Raw genomic sequence first — 14,062 nt, forward strand, 5'->3', positions numbered from 1 at the left:
TACACCCAGTGCCCCACACCCTCATACCGTACACCCTGCGCCCCACACCCTCATACCGTACACCCTGCACCCCACACCCTCATACTGTACACCCTGCGCCCCACATCCTCATACCGTACACCCAGTGCCCCACACCCTCATACCGTACACCCTGCGCCCCACATCCTCATACCGTACACCCAGTGCCCCACACCCTCATACCGTACACCCTGCGCCCCACACCCTCATACCGAACACCCAGTGCCCCACACCCTCATACCGTACACCCTGCGCCCCACACCCTCATACCGAACACCCAGTGCCCCACACCCTCATACCGTACACCCTGCGCCCCACATCCTCATACCGTACACCCTGCGCCCCACACCCTCATACCGTACACCCAGTGCCCCCACCCTCATACCGTACACCCTGCGCCCTACATCCTCATACCGTACACCCAGTGCCCCACACCCTCATACCGTACACCCAGTGCCTCTCATACCGTACACCCTGCGTCCCACACCCTCATACCGTACACCCAGTGCCCGCACCCTTATACCGTACACCCTGCGCCCCACACCCTTATACTACCATACACCCAGTGCCCGCACCCTCATATCGTACACCCAGTGCCCCACATCCTCATACCGTACACCCTGCGCCCCACACCCTCATACCGTACACCCAGTGCCCCACACCCTCATACCGTACACCCAGTGCCCCACACCCTCATACCATACACCCAGTGCCCCACACCCTCATACCGTACACCCAGTGCCCCACACCCTCATACCGTACACCCAGTGCCCCACACCCTCATACCGTACACCCAGAGCCCCACACCCTCATACCGTACACCCTGCGCCCCACATCCTCATACCGTACACCCAGTGCCCCACACCCTCATACCGTACACCCAGTGCCCCACACCCTCATACCGTACACCCAGTGCCCCACACCCTCATACCATACACCCAGTGCCCCACACCCTCATACCGTACACCCAGTGCCCCACACCCTCATACCGTACACCCAGTGCCCCACACCCTCATACCGTACACCCAGAGCCCCACACCCTCATACCGTACACCCTGCGCCCCACACCCTCATACCGTACACCCTGCGCCCCACATCCTCATACCGTACACCCAGTGCCCCACACCCTCATACCGTACACCCAGTGCCCCACACCCTCATACCGTACACCCAGTGCCCCACACCCTCATACCGTACACCCAGTGCCCCACACCCTCATACCGTACACCCAGTGCCCCACACCCTCATACCGTACACCCTGCGCCCCACATCCTCATACCGTACACCCAGTGCCCCACACCCTCATACCGTACACCCAGTGCCCCACACCCTCATACCGTACACCCAGTGCCCTACACCCTCATACCGTACACCCTGCCCCCCACATCCTCATACCGTACACCCAGCGCCCCACACCCTCATACCGTACACCCTGCGCCCCACATCCTCATACCGTACACCCTGCGCCCCACATCCTCATACCGTACACCCAGTGCCCCACACCCTCATACCGTACACCCTGCGCCCCACACCCTCATACCGTACACCCTGCGCCCCACATCCTCATACCGTACACCCAGTGCCCCACACCCTCATACCGTACAACCTGCGCCCCACACCCTCATACCGTACACCCTGCACCCCACACCCTCATACTGTACACCCTGCGCCCCACATCCTCATACCGTACACCCAGTGCCCCACACCCTCATACCGTACACCCTGCGCCCCACATCCTCATACCGTACACCCAGTGCCCCACACCCTCATACCGTACACCCTGCGCCCCACACCCTCATACCGAACACCCAGTGCCCCACACCCTCATACCGTACACCCTGCGCCCCACACCCTCATACCGAACACCCAGTGCCCCACACCCTCATACCGTACACCCTGCGCCCCACATCCTCATACCGTACACCCTGCGCCCCACACCCTCATACCGTACACCCAGTGCCCCCACCCTCATACCGTACACCCTGCGCCCCACATCCTCATACCGTACACCCAGTGCCCCACACCCTCATACCGTACACCCAGTGCCTCTCATACCGTACACCCTGCGTCCCACACCCTCATACCGTACACCCAGTGCCCGCACCCTTATACCGTACACCCTGCGCCCCACACCCTTATACTACCATACACCCAGTGCCCGCACCCTCATATCGTACACCCAGTGCCCCACACCCTCATACCGTACACCCAGTGCCCCACACCCTCATACCGTACACCCTGCGCCCCACAGCCTCATACCGTACACCCAGCGCCCCACACCCTCATACTACCATACACCCAGTGCCCCACACCCTCATACCATACATCCAGCACCCCACACCCTCATACCATATACCCAGCGCCAGACACCCTTACACAACCAGCAATGTAGGGGTTCAGTTCTTGGGTGAGTTGATGTACACAGATAGGTAGGATTTGGTATAAGACTTTTATTAGGACACAGACATTATAGGTGGAGTTGCACTTTATTTCCCACACCCGGTTTCTGTTGGGGTGCAAGTCGTTAGAAGATGGGGATGGGGGAAATCTCAGGATAAAATCCCACGTCACATTGCTTATAAAAACATGGCAGACAAGTCATGACTTCTGAACGATTCACCGTCCAATAAGGAACAAGAAATCCTTCACACACACAGTGCGAATTCATCAACACACAAAGCTTTTTCTCTGCCGTGTGCAGAACGCATCAGTCCGGGAGGCGCGGCACCACGGCTCGTATTGGTAGGTCACAGTTCATTGTTTGTTTCATTTATTTCTGGAGAAATCATCCCACACGGGGAGTCGTCAGAGGGGCCGCCGACCTATAGGAAGACAGACGCAGTGTCATTGGAGAGAGTTGCCCTGGTACCTTTAACCATCTCCTGTACCAATTCTACAATCTCTGACCATCTCCTGTACCAATTCTACAATCTCTGACCATCTCCTGTACCAATTCTACAATCTCTGACCATCTCCTGTACCAATTCTACAGTCTCTGACCATCTCCTGTAGCATGTCTGCAGTCTCTGACCATCTCCTGTAGCATGTCTGCAGTCTCTGACCATCTCCTGTAGCATGTCTGCAGTCCCTGACCATCTCCTTTAATATGTCTGCAGTCTCTGACCATCTAATCTAATATGTCTGCAGTCTCTGACCATCTCCTCCAGTATGTCTGCAGTCTCTGACCATCTCCTCTGATATGTCTGCAGTCTCTGAACATCTCATCTAATATGTCTGCAGTCTCTGAACATCTCCTGTAGTATAACTGCAGTCTCTGATCATCTCTAGTGCTGTGTAAACTGTTGGCGCTATATAAATCCTGTATAATAATAATATAATAATAATAATAATCTCCTGTAGCATGTCTGCAGTTTCTGACCATCTCCTAAAATAGGTCTGCAGTCTCTGACCATCTCCTGTACCAACTCTGCAGTCTGTGGCCATCTCCTGTAGTATGTTTGCAGTCTCTGACCATCTCTTGCAAACGGCCTGCAGTCTCTTACCATCTCCTGTACTATGTCTAGAGTCTCTGACCATCTCCTGTAGTATATCTGCAGTCTCTGACCATCTCCTGTACCATGTCTGCAGTCTCTGACCTTCTCTTGTACTATGTCTGCAGTCTCTGTCCATCTCCTGTAATAGCTCTGCAATCTCTGAGAATCTTCTGTGATCTGTAGTTGACTATAGTGTTACATAAACTGATTATTCTGTACGACCCCTTGGCTGCAGTCAGGCAGACTACCTCTGTTTTACAGGCTCTTTAACTTAAATAAAATTTTATTAACACAAAATTAAAAAACTTTCTGTTGAAGGATACTTCCTCAGCCTGCACAACCACGGAACAATAAACTAGTTGATAAATACTATAAACAAATGGCGGTTGTTATGTACAATGTGGTAGATAGATGGCGCAAAGCTCTGAGGATTCTCCATACCTGATGCTAACAGCCCAGCCCACTGAAAGTTCCAATCCGTTCCAGTTTCATCCCAAAACATCCACGAGAATTTCCCGATTTCTTTGTGCGCCCCCGAAACTTCTTCTGGTTGTTCATGAAATCACTGAAGAGGCGGAGCCAGGCGCGGTTAGGCGGGAGTTGGGAGGAGTCCTGAGGCACGGCTGTATCCCGGGGGCGGGGCCCGGAGATGGACGCCCCCAAATCTTCCAGACTCTCCATGAGTAGGACCTCCTCCGAGGAACTCAGGTCCTGGGATAAAAGATCGGCTAAAGACTGTGGAGGGGCAGCAGAGAATGAAAGGAGGGCAGAAAGTTGTTGGTGGGGTAGGAGAGAGAGAGTTGGAAAAAGAGATAGAGAGAGAACGTTAGATAAATAGCAAATTAGTAACAATTCAACTCAAAATTCTGTCTTTCCTTTAATTTCCTTCTATCCCTTTTTCATAGATCTCTGTATATATTTAACCCCTTCTTACCCTTATCTTTCCATCTATTTGGAGGGACAAGGTCAGTCGTATCTTCTGACTACTTCTTATTGAAGTCTATAGATCAACAATAGACTGGGGCAACGTGCGTTTTTTATGGATGGAGGCCTTGACATGGCAACGTGTGGCTTTGTATGTTTTGTTCTTTAAGGGAAACTATAGTCACCTCTGCTTGAGCTCCCTCTTTGGCACTGACATCTTCTCACTGGCTTCTTCCAGGCCTTCCTCTCAGAATCTTCGGCCTTCTTGATTGGCCAGGAAAGGATGACCTAGCCCCCGTGCATGGGAGTTAAATACTTGTGGACTCTTTCCGGTGTTGTTTAATTCTTGCCAGTGTTGGGATCAGTTGGGTCTGCTGGACAACAAGGAGTTGACTCCTTGCTGGCGGGAGGATTGGTTGTGTCTGCTGGAAAGCAAACAGTTGGCCCCTCCTTGCTGGTGGGGGGCATCAGTTAGGCCCACAGAAAAGCAAGGAGTTGACTCCTCCTTGCTGGTGGGGGCATCAGTTGTGTCCACGGGACAGCAAGGAGTTGACTCCTCCTTGCTGGTGGGGGCATCAGTTGGCTCCACAGGACAGCAAGGAGTTGACTCCTTTATGCTGGTAAGAGGATCGGTTGGGTCTACTGGACAGCAAGGAGTTGACTCCTCCTTGTTGGTGGAAGGATATGTTGGGTCTGCTAGACAGCAAGGAGTTGACACCTCCTTGTTGGTAGGGGGCATCAGTTGGGTCTACAGGACAGCAAAGAGGAGTTGACGCCTCCTTGCTGGGGAGAGGATTGGTTGGGTCCGCTGGACACAAAGGAATTCACTCATCCTTGCTGCTGGGGGATCAGTTGGGTCCCCGGGACAGCAGGAGTTGACTCATCCTTACTGGTGAGGTATCGGTTGGGCCTGCTTGTATTATGAGTGTTCATCTTTCTCCTCCTCCTGATCCACACCATATAAAGCCAAATGAGCGTTTTTATGCCCATCATTTTTATAAAAAATACTATCAACTGATTATTTGGACACTCAGCCCCTATTTACGCTTGAGTGTGAGCCTTTTAGGCAACTTTTGAGCATTTTCAGCCAATGAAAAGCTACTAGGAGAAAAAGCAAGCATTATGACCCATATTTTGTCTTTTTTTCCAGGATCTCCAATTGAAGTCTATAGGGGCCAAGACCACAAAAATCTCACCTACTTTTTTGACCTTTGAGTGACAAGCTTCAAGTGATGGTTGTTAACGGGAATCACAATTTTGAGCATTGACACACTTCGGGAAACAAATTTCAAATCGCTGTGGGGTGAACGGGGTCACAATGAGACTATTGACTAACTACTTTGGGTTCTTTGTTAGCTCCAGTGGTCCAGGTCCTCTCCTTGTGTCTCCTAATATCTTCTTATGCATGGGAATAGGACTAGGGTTCATTATCTGGTTGTTCTTCTGTATACATACATATATACATACATACATACATATATATATATTATATATATATACATACATATATATATATATATATATATATATATATATATATATATATATATATCCTCTCCACATTTCCTAATCAAGCAGATCTTCTGATCTAGGAAAAGTGTTGAATATTACCCCCACCCCACTGCATGGAAAGACCCTGTGTGTGCCGGAATGTAGAGATATGGAAACTTTCTGTAGTAATTGTTGCTCCTCATACTGTCTTTAGACCCCAATCAAGCATTTTTTCTTTTATATTTTTGAAAACGTAAAAAAAAAAATATTTTTTTCAGTTGCTCTATGATGTATAGAATGTATATTATTAAGAAAAATCCATCTTGCACCTTTTTACTGCCTTGAAAAGGGAGCACGGCCAGCGCAGATACCGTTAAAATCTAAAAGAAAAACCCAAAAAGATAGTGGCCTCCAGTCTTCACCGAGATCTTCGGTGTCACAATAACACGGCTTGTGCAAATAAAAGTATAAAAGCCGACAATTCAGAGACAATGAGGTCCCCTCTGTAGGGGTGGTGTCTGTGAAAATGTCGGAAGGGTTTATATATGTGTTTGCTCACATTGTTACTACAAGTCAGACCTCAGTAAAATCTGGAGGACGCGATCTTCTGGTGCATTGGCCGTTTCTTTCCCCCAAAAAATTTATCAACAGGAAAGTCCTGGAATCCGTTCTAATGGTGATCCCGTATTCATACAGGATCTGGTGCCGCGATCATTCCAGGAATACGATCTACAGATCACCGATATATCTCACCTTCACACTGTACAATCTCACTATTAATAACTGGATCCATATCTCCGACTGTATGATACAATGTATAATTCATAGAACACAATAGATCTGCCTCACCTATACATCATACAAGCTCACTCATGCAATCCCGAAAAGATACAATGTATCAAATACGTCAGCCTCATATTATTTTATCTCAACAATAGAATACGTCAGCCTCACATTCATATTATTTTATCTCAGTGATAGGATATGTCAGCCTCACCTTTCTATTATTTTATCTCAGCACTCCTACCTGTAGCCATATTTAGGACTTATGATATGTGAAATGCAACCCCTCCGAAAAGTTACAATGTATAATTAATATGATAAAATGTCCGCCCCTTCTTTCTACTATTTTATCTCAGCAATAGATCATGTCAGCCTCACCTTTCTATTATTTTCTATTATTATTTATTGATATTTATAATAATTTTTATTGATAATAATATGTATTATTTCCATTATTTATAAAAATGTACAAAATATTATAAATTTTTTACTATATTATTATTAAATTATTATACAATTTATCATTTATATTTATGATAATATTCATTATTTATTTCTATTATTTATTATTATTTCTATCAATCTATTGTTATTCTTTCCGTTATTTCATCTCAGCACTCCTAGCTGTATCCCCATAATTAGGACTCATGATATGTGAAATGTAACCCCCCAAAAAGTTACAATGTATAATACATAGAATATCACATCTATCCCATCTTTATATTATTTTATCTCAGCTTTTTTTTAACTGGATCAATTTTTTCAGATTCATCATACAAGAAGTGTACCCCAGAAAGGATACAATGTATAATAATTCAAAGAGGTCTGCCTCACCTTCATATTATTTTATCTCAGCAATAGAATACATCTGCCTCACCTTCATATTATTTTATCTCAGCGATAGAATACATCTGCCTCACCTTCATATTATTTTATCTCAGCGATAGAAAATATCAGCCTCACCTTTTTCTATTATTTTATTATATATATATATATATATATATATATATATATATATATATATATATATATATATATATAATAGCTGTACCCATATTTAGGACTTATGATATGTGAAATACAACCCCCCGAAAAGTTATAATGTGTAATTAATATAATAAAATGTCTGCCCCTTCTTTCCACTATTTTATCTCAGCAATAGATCATGTCAGCCTCACCTTTCTATTATTTTTTTTATTATTATTTTCTATTATTTATTGATATTTATAATAATTTTATTGATAATAATATGTATTATTTCTATTATTTATAAAAATTTACTAAATATTATAACATTTTTACTATATTATTATGAAATTATTATACAATTTATCATTTCTATTTATAATAATATTCATTATTTATTTCTATTATTTCTATCATTCTATTGTTATTCTTTGCGTTATTTCATCTCAGCACTCCTAGCTGTACCCCATAATTAGGACTCATGATATGTTAAATGTAACCCCCCCCCAAAAAGTTACAATGTATTATAATACATAGAATATGACATCAGTTCCCACCTTTATATTATTTTATCTCAGCAGTTTTTAACCGGATCCATTTTTCAGACTCATCATACAAGAAGTGTTACCCAGAAAGGATAAAATGTATGCCCTTCATATTATTTTATCTCAGCGATAGAATAAGTCAGCCTCACCTCTTCATATTATTTTATCTCAGCAATAGAATACGTCAGCCTCACCTTCATATTATTTTATCTCAGCGAAATAATACGTCTGCCTCACCTTCATATTATTTTATCTCAGCAATAGAATACATCTACCTCACCTTCATATTATTTTATCTCAGCAATAGAATACATCTACCTCACCTTCATATTATTTTATCTCAGCAATAGAATACATCTACCTCACCTTCATATTATTTTATCTCAGTAATAGAATGCATCTGTCTCACCTTCATATTATTTTATCTCAGTAATAGAATGCATCTGTCTCACCTTCATATTATTTTATCTCAGTAATAGAATGCATCTGTCTCACCTTCATATTATTTTATCTCAGTAATAGAATGCATCTGTCTCACCTTCATATTATTTTATCTCAGCGATAGAATAAGTCAGCCTCACCTTTCTATTATTTTATCTCAGCTATAGAATACGTCTGCCTCACCTCTTCATATTATTTTATCTCAGCGACAGAATAAGTCAGCCTCACCTTTCTATTATTTTATCTCAGCTATAGAATACGTCTGCCTCACCTTCATATTATTTTATCTTGGCAATAGAATATGTCTGCCTCACCTCTTCATATTATTTTACCTCAGCAATAGAATAAGTCTGCCTCACCCTCATATTATTTTATCTCAAGATGCAATGTATAACACATAGAATATGATGTCTGCTTTACCTTTATATGGTTTTATCTCAGCATTAATAACTGGATCCAATCTTCAGACTCATGACAAAAAGAGTGTAAACCAGGAGAAATACAATGCCTATTAAATATAATATGACGTCTGCCCCGCCACCTGTATCTGATTTTATCTCAGCTCTCCTGGCTGTCCCCATATGTTACAATGTATAATAAAAGAATACGATGTCTGCCCCACCTGTATATGATTTTATCTCAGCGCTCCTAACTATTCCCATATATTACAATGTATAATAAAAGAATACGATGTCTGCCCCACCTGTATCTGATTTTATCTCAGCGCTCCTAGCTATCCCCATATATTACAATGTATAATAATAGAATACGATTTCTGCACCACCTGTATATGATTTTATCTCAGCGCCCCTAGCTATCCCCATATGTTACAATGTATAATAAAAGAATACGATGTCTGCCCCACCTGTATATGATTTTATCTCAGCGCCCCTAGCTATCCCCATATGTTACAATGTATAATAAAAGAATACGATGTCTGCCCCACCTGTATATGATTTTATCTCAGCGCCCCTAGCTGTCCCCATATGTTACAATGTATAATAAAAGAATACGATGTCTGCCCCACCTGTATATGATTTTATCTCAGCGCCTCTAGCTATCCCCATATGTTACAATGTATAATAAAAGAATACGATGTCTGCCCCACCTGTATATGATTTTATCTCAGCGCCCCTAGCTGTCCCCATATGTTACAATGTATAATAAAAGAATACGATGTCTGCCCCACCTGTATATGGTTTTATCTCAGCGCTCCTATATGTTACAATATATAAAAAAAGAAGACGATTTTTGTCCCACCTGTATATGGTTTTATCTCAGCGCCCCTAGCTGTCCCCCATATGTTACAATGTATAATAAAATAATAAAATGCCCGCCTTTACCTTCAGGTGTTTGAGTTGTGGGGACGGACGTCCGGATACCCCGACGATCAGTAGGGTCACCAGGGTCAGCGCTGACACTCCTCCCATCATTTTTTGGGGTGATATATGAGATTTGGGGGTTTTCAGTGGCCCTCTGGTCTCAGCAGGGTCAGTCAGGAAGGTAAGGTTCAGATTTTGGTTTTTTTTTTCGGTAGATTTGGGGGGTTTTCAGTGGCCCTCTGGTCTCAGCAGGGTCAGTCGGGAAGGTAAGGTTCAGATTTGGGGGGGGTTTTCGGTAGATTTGGGGGTTTTCAGTGGCCCTCTGGTCTCAGCAGGGTCAGTCGGGAAGGTAAGGTTCAGATTTGGGGGTTTTTTCGGTAGATTTGGGGGTTTTTTAGTGGCCCTCTAGTCTCAGCAGGGTCAGTCGGGATTAGGAAGTTGCGTTCAGTTTCAGGATTTGCTCGGTTTCAGTATGTCTGTCCTGATTTCAGGACTGGTCAGTTCTGAGTGGTGCCGGCAGTGCGGGTATATATAAAGGAGGATGGGGAGAGGGGGGCTGTTTTATTATAGATGGAGGAGGGAGGGTTACCCCGGGAGACCCCCTCTTCTTATTATAGGAATGTCACCCCTCCCCAGCAGACATCACTGACAACGGAGGGCAGTATAATGGTACAGGAGGAGATGTAATGTACCAGCATCTGTATAGGAGGAGATATACATCCATCTACAGGGCACAGTATACAGTGATGGTGTGTCAGTACATAGACATCTCTATATACAGCGCCTTGAAAAAGTATTCATACCCCTTGAAATTTCCCACATTTTGTCATGTTACAACCAAAAACGTAAATGTATTTTATTGGGATTTTATGTGATAGACCAACACAAAGTGGCACATAATTGTGAAGTGGAAGGAAAATGATAAATGGTTTTCAACATTTTTTTTACAAATAAATACGTGAAAAGTGTGGGGTACATTTGTATTCAGCCCCCTTTACTCTGATACCCCTAACTAAAATCTAGTGGAACCAATTGCCTTCAGAAGTCACCTAATTAGTAAATAGAGTCCACCTGTGTGTAATTTAATCTCGGTATAAATACAGCTGTTCTGTGAAGCCCTCAGAGGTTAGTTAGGGAACCTTAGTGAACAAACAGCATCATGAAGGCCAAGGAACACACCAGACAGGTCAGGGATAAAGTTGTGGAGAAGTATAAAGCAGGGATAGGTTATAAAAAAAATATCCCAAGCTTTGAACATCTCACGGAGCTCTGTTCAATCCATCATCACCCGAAAATGGAAAGAATATGGCACAACCACAAACCTACCAGGACATGGCCGTCCACCTAAACTGAGCGGCCGGGCAAGGAGAGCATTCATCAGAGAAGCAGCCAAGAGGCCCATGGTAACTCTGGAGGAGCTGCAGAGATCCACAGCTCAGGGGGGAGAATCTGTCCACAGGACAACTATTAGTCGTCTCTCCACAAATCTGACCTTTATGGAAGAGTGACAAGAAGAAAGACATTGGTGAAAGAAAGTCCTGTTTGTAGTTTGCGAGAAGCCATGTGGAGGACACAGCAAACATGTGGAAGAAGGTGCTCTGGTCAGATGAGACCAAAACTGAACTTTTTGGCCTAAAAGCAAAACGCTATGTGTGGCGGAAAACTAATGCCGCGTACACACGGGCGGACTGTATGGCGTACTTAGTTCGTCATACAATCCGACGGACAGTCCGTTGTACTTTCGACTGAACGGACTTGACCACACACGGATGCACAAACAGTCCGTCGAAAGCTTGCGCGATGACGTGTACAGCACGTACGACGGGACTAGAAATAGGAAGTCCAATACACAGCAAAGCACCCTTCCGCCGTGTAAATCCTTTCTGGGCATGCGCCATTCTTAGTCCGTCGAACTAGCCTACTCACGAGCGGACTGTCCGCTGAAACCAAAGTACGACGGACAGAATTTCGAAAAATTCGAAATACTTAGTACGCCAGACTGCACGCTGAAAAAGTCCGCTGAAGCCCACACACGAGCGGACTGTCCGCTGAAATGTGTTTAGACGGACTAAGTACGCCATACAGTCCACCCGTGTGTACGCGGCATAACACTGGCACATCACCCTGAACACACCATCCCCACCATGAACATGGTGGTGGCAGCATCATGTTGTGGAGATGCTTTTCTTAAGCAGGGACAGGGAAGCTGGTCAGAGTTGATGTGAAGATGGATGGAGCCAAATACAGGGCAATCTTAGAAGAAAACCTGTTATGCCCCGTACACACGAGCGGACTTTTCGACATCCAAACTCCGACGGACTGAGTCCGGCGGACTATCCGCTCGTGTGTGGGCTGCAACGGACTTTAGCTTCGCAAAAGTCTGACGGACTTTAGAAATGAAGCATGCTTCAAATTTTCCCGACGGAACTCCGCCGGACCCGGTCCCCTTCGAAAAATTCGCTCGTGTGTGTGCTACTCCGACGGACTAAAACCGTCGCTAGGGCAGCTATTGGCTACTGTCTATGAACTTCCTACGTCGAATCCAGTCGTACGTCATCACGTTCGACTCCGTCGGAGTTTGGTGTGATGGTGTGTGGTCAAGTCCGTTCGGTCGAAAAGTCCGCCAGAACTCCGGCGGAACTCCGCTAGAACTCCGTCGGAAGTCTGTCAGACTTAATCCCTCTCGTGTGTACGGGGCATTAGAGTCTGCAAAAGACTTGAGACCGGGGCGGAGGTTCACCTTCCGGGAGGGCAACAACCCGAAACATACAGCCAGAGCTACAATGGAATGGTTTAGATCAAAGCGGTGTGTCGGTTAGTGCCCCCTGTACAGGGAGAGTGGTGTGTCGGTTAGTGTCCCCCCTACAGAGTGATTTCGGTGTGTCGCTTAGTACCCTCTGTACAGAGCGATTTCGGTGTGTCCGTTAGTGCCCCCTGTAGAAAGGTATTTCGGTGTGCCTGTTAGTGCCCCCTGTAGAAAGGTATTTCGGTGTGTTGGTTAGTGCCCCCTGTAGAAAGGTATTTAGATGTGTCAGTTAGTGACCCCTGTACAGAGGTATTTCGGTGTGTTGGTTAGTGCCCCCTGTACAGGGGGATTTCGGTGTGCCGGTTAGTGCCCCCTGTACAGAGGGATTTTGGTGTGTCGGTTACTGCCCCCTGTAGATAGGTATTTCGATGTGTCAGTTAGTGCCCCCTGTACAGAGGTATTTCGGTGTGTCGGTTAGTGCCCCTGTACAGACGTATTTCGGTGTGTGTGCGTTAGTGCCCCCTGTACAGACAGAGGGATTTTGGTGTGTCCGTTAGTGACCCCTGTACGGAGGTATTTCGGTGCGTCGGTTAGTGCCCCCTGTACAGAGGGATTTCGGTGTGTTGGTTAGTGCCCCCTGTACGAAGGGATTTCGGTGTGTCGGTTAGTGACCCCTGTACAGAGGGATTTCGGTGTGTTGGTTAGTGACCCCTGTATAGAGGGATTTCGGTGTGTCGGTTAGTGCCCCCTGTAGAAAGGTATTTAGATGTGTCAGTTAGTGACCCCTGTACAGAGGTATTTCGGTGTGTTGGTTAGTGCCCCCTGTACAGGGGGATTTCGGTGTGCCGGTTAGTGCCCCCTGTACGGAGGGTTTTCGGTGTGTCGGTTAGTGCCCCCTGTACAGAGGGATTTTGGTGTGTCGGTTACTGCCCCCTGTAGAAAGGTATTTCGATGTGTCAGTTAGTGCCCCTGTACAGACGTATTTCGGTGTGTGTGCGTTAGTGCCCCCTGTACAGACAGAGGGATTTTGGTGTGTCCGTTAGTGACCCCTGTACGGAGGTATTTCGGTGTGTCGGTTAGTGCCCCCTGTACAGAGGGATTTCGGTGTGTTGGTTAGTGCCCCCTGTACGAAGGGATTTCGGTGTGTCGGTTAGTGACCCCTGTACAGAGGGATTTCGGTGTGTTGGTTAGTGACCCCTGTACAGAGGGATTTCGTTGTGTTGGTTAGTGCCCCCTGTACGGAGGGATTTCGGTGTGTTGGTTAGTGACCCCTGTACAGAGGGATTTCGTTGTGTTGGTTAGTGCCCCCTGTACAGAGGGATTTCGGTGTGT

At 45.7% G+C, this 14,062-nt stretch overlaps 1 protein-coding gene across 2 annotated transcripts; it reads right to left on the reverse strand.

Annotated features, from left to right (window-relative positions):
• Window positions 1-2,453: 2,453 nt before the first annotated feature.
• On the reverse strand, window positions 2,454-10,509 carry LOC143961915 (C-type natriuretic peptide-like). Of its 2 annotated transcripts, XM_077471251.1 has the most exons (4): window positions 10,251-10,509; window positions 10,006-10,165; window positions 3,954-4,247; window positions 2,454-2,840 (listed from the first exon to the last, which is right to left on the reverse strand). In XM_077471251.1, exons 2-3 carry the CDS (start codon window positions 10,093-10,095, stop codon window positions 3,960-3,962), a joined length of 378 nt encoding a protein of 125 aa, XP_077327377.1. In that variant the 5' UTR covers window positions 10,096-10,165; window positions 10,251-10,509; the 3' UTR covers window positions 2,454-2,840; window positions 3,954-3,959. The 2 variants fall into 2 exon arrangements, with proteins under 2 accessions (XP_077327377.1, XP_077327376.1); XM_077471250.1 differs by having other exon boundaries at window positions 10,006-10,509.
• Between the last annotated feature and the right edge of the window lie 3,553 nt (window positions 10,510-14,062).

The sequence above is a fragment of the Lithobates pipiens genome, unplaced genomic scaffold, assembly GCF_037356315.1.
Source record: "Lithobates pipiens isolate NorthernLeopardFrog02 unplaced genomic scaffold, aLitPip1_a1.2 Scaffold_8, whole genome shotgun sequence".
NCBI classification, from domain to species: Eukaryota; Metazoa; Chordata; class Amphibia; order Anura; family Ranidae; genus Lithobates; species Lithobates pipiens.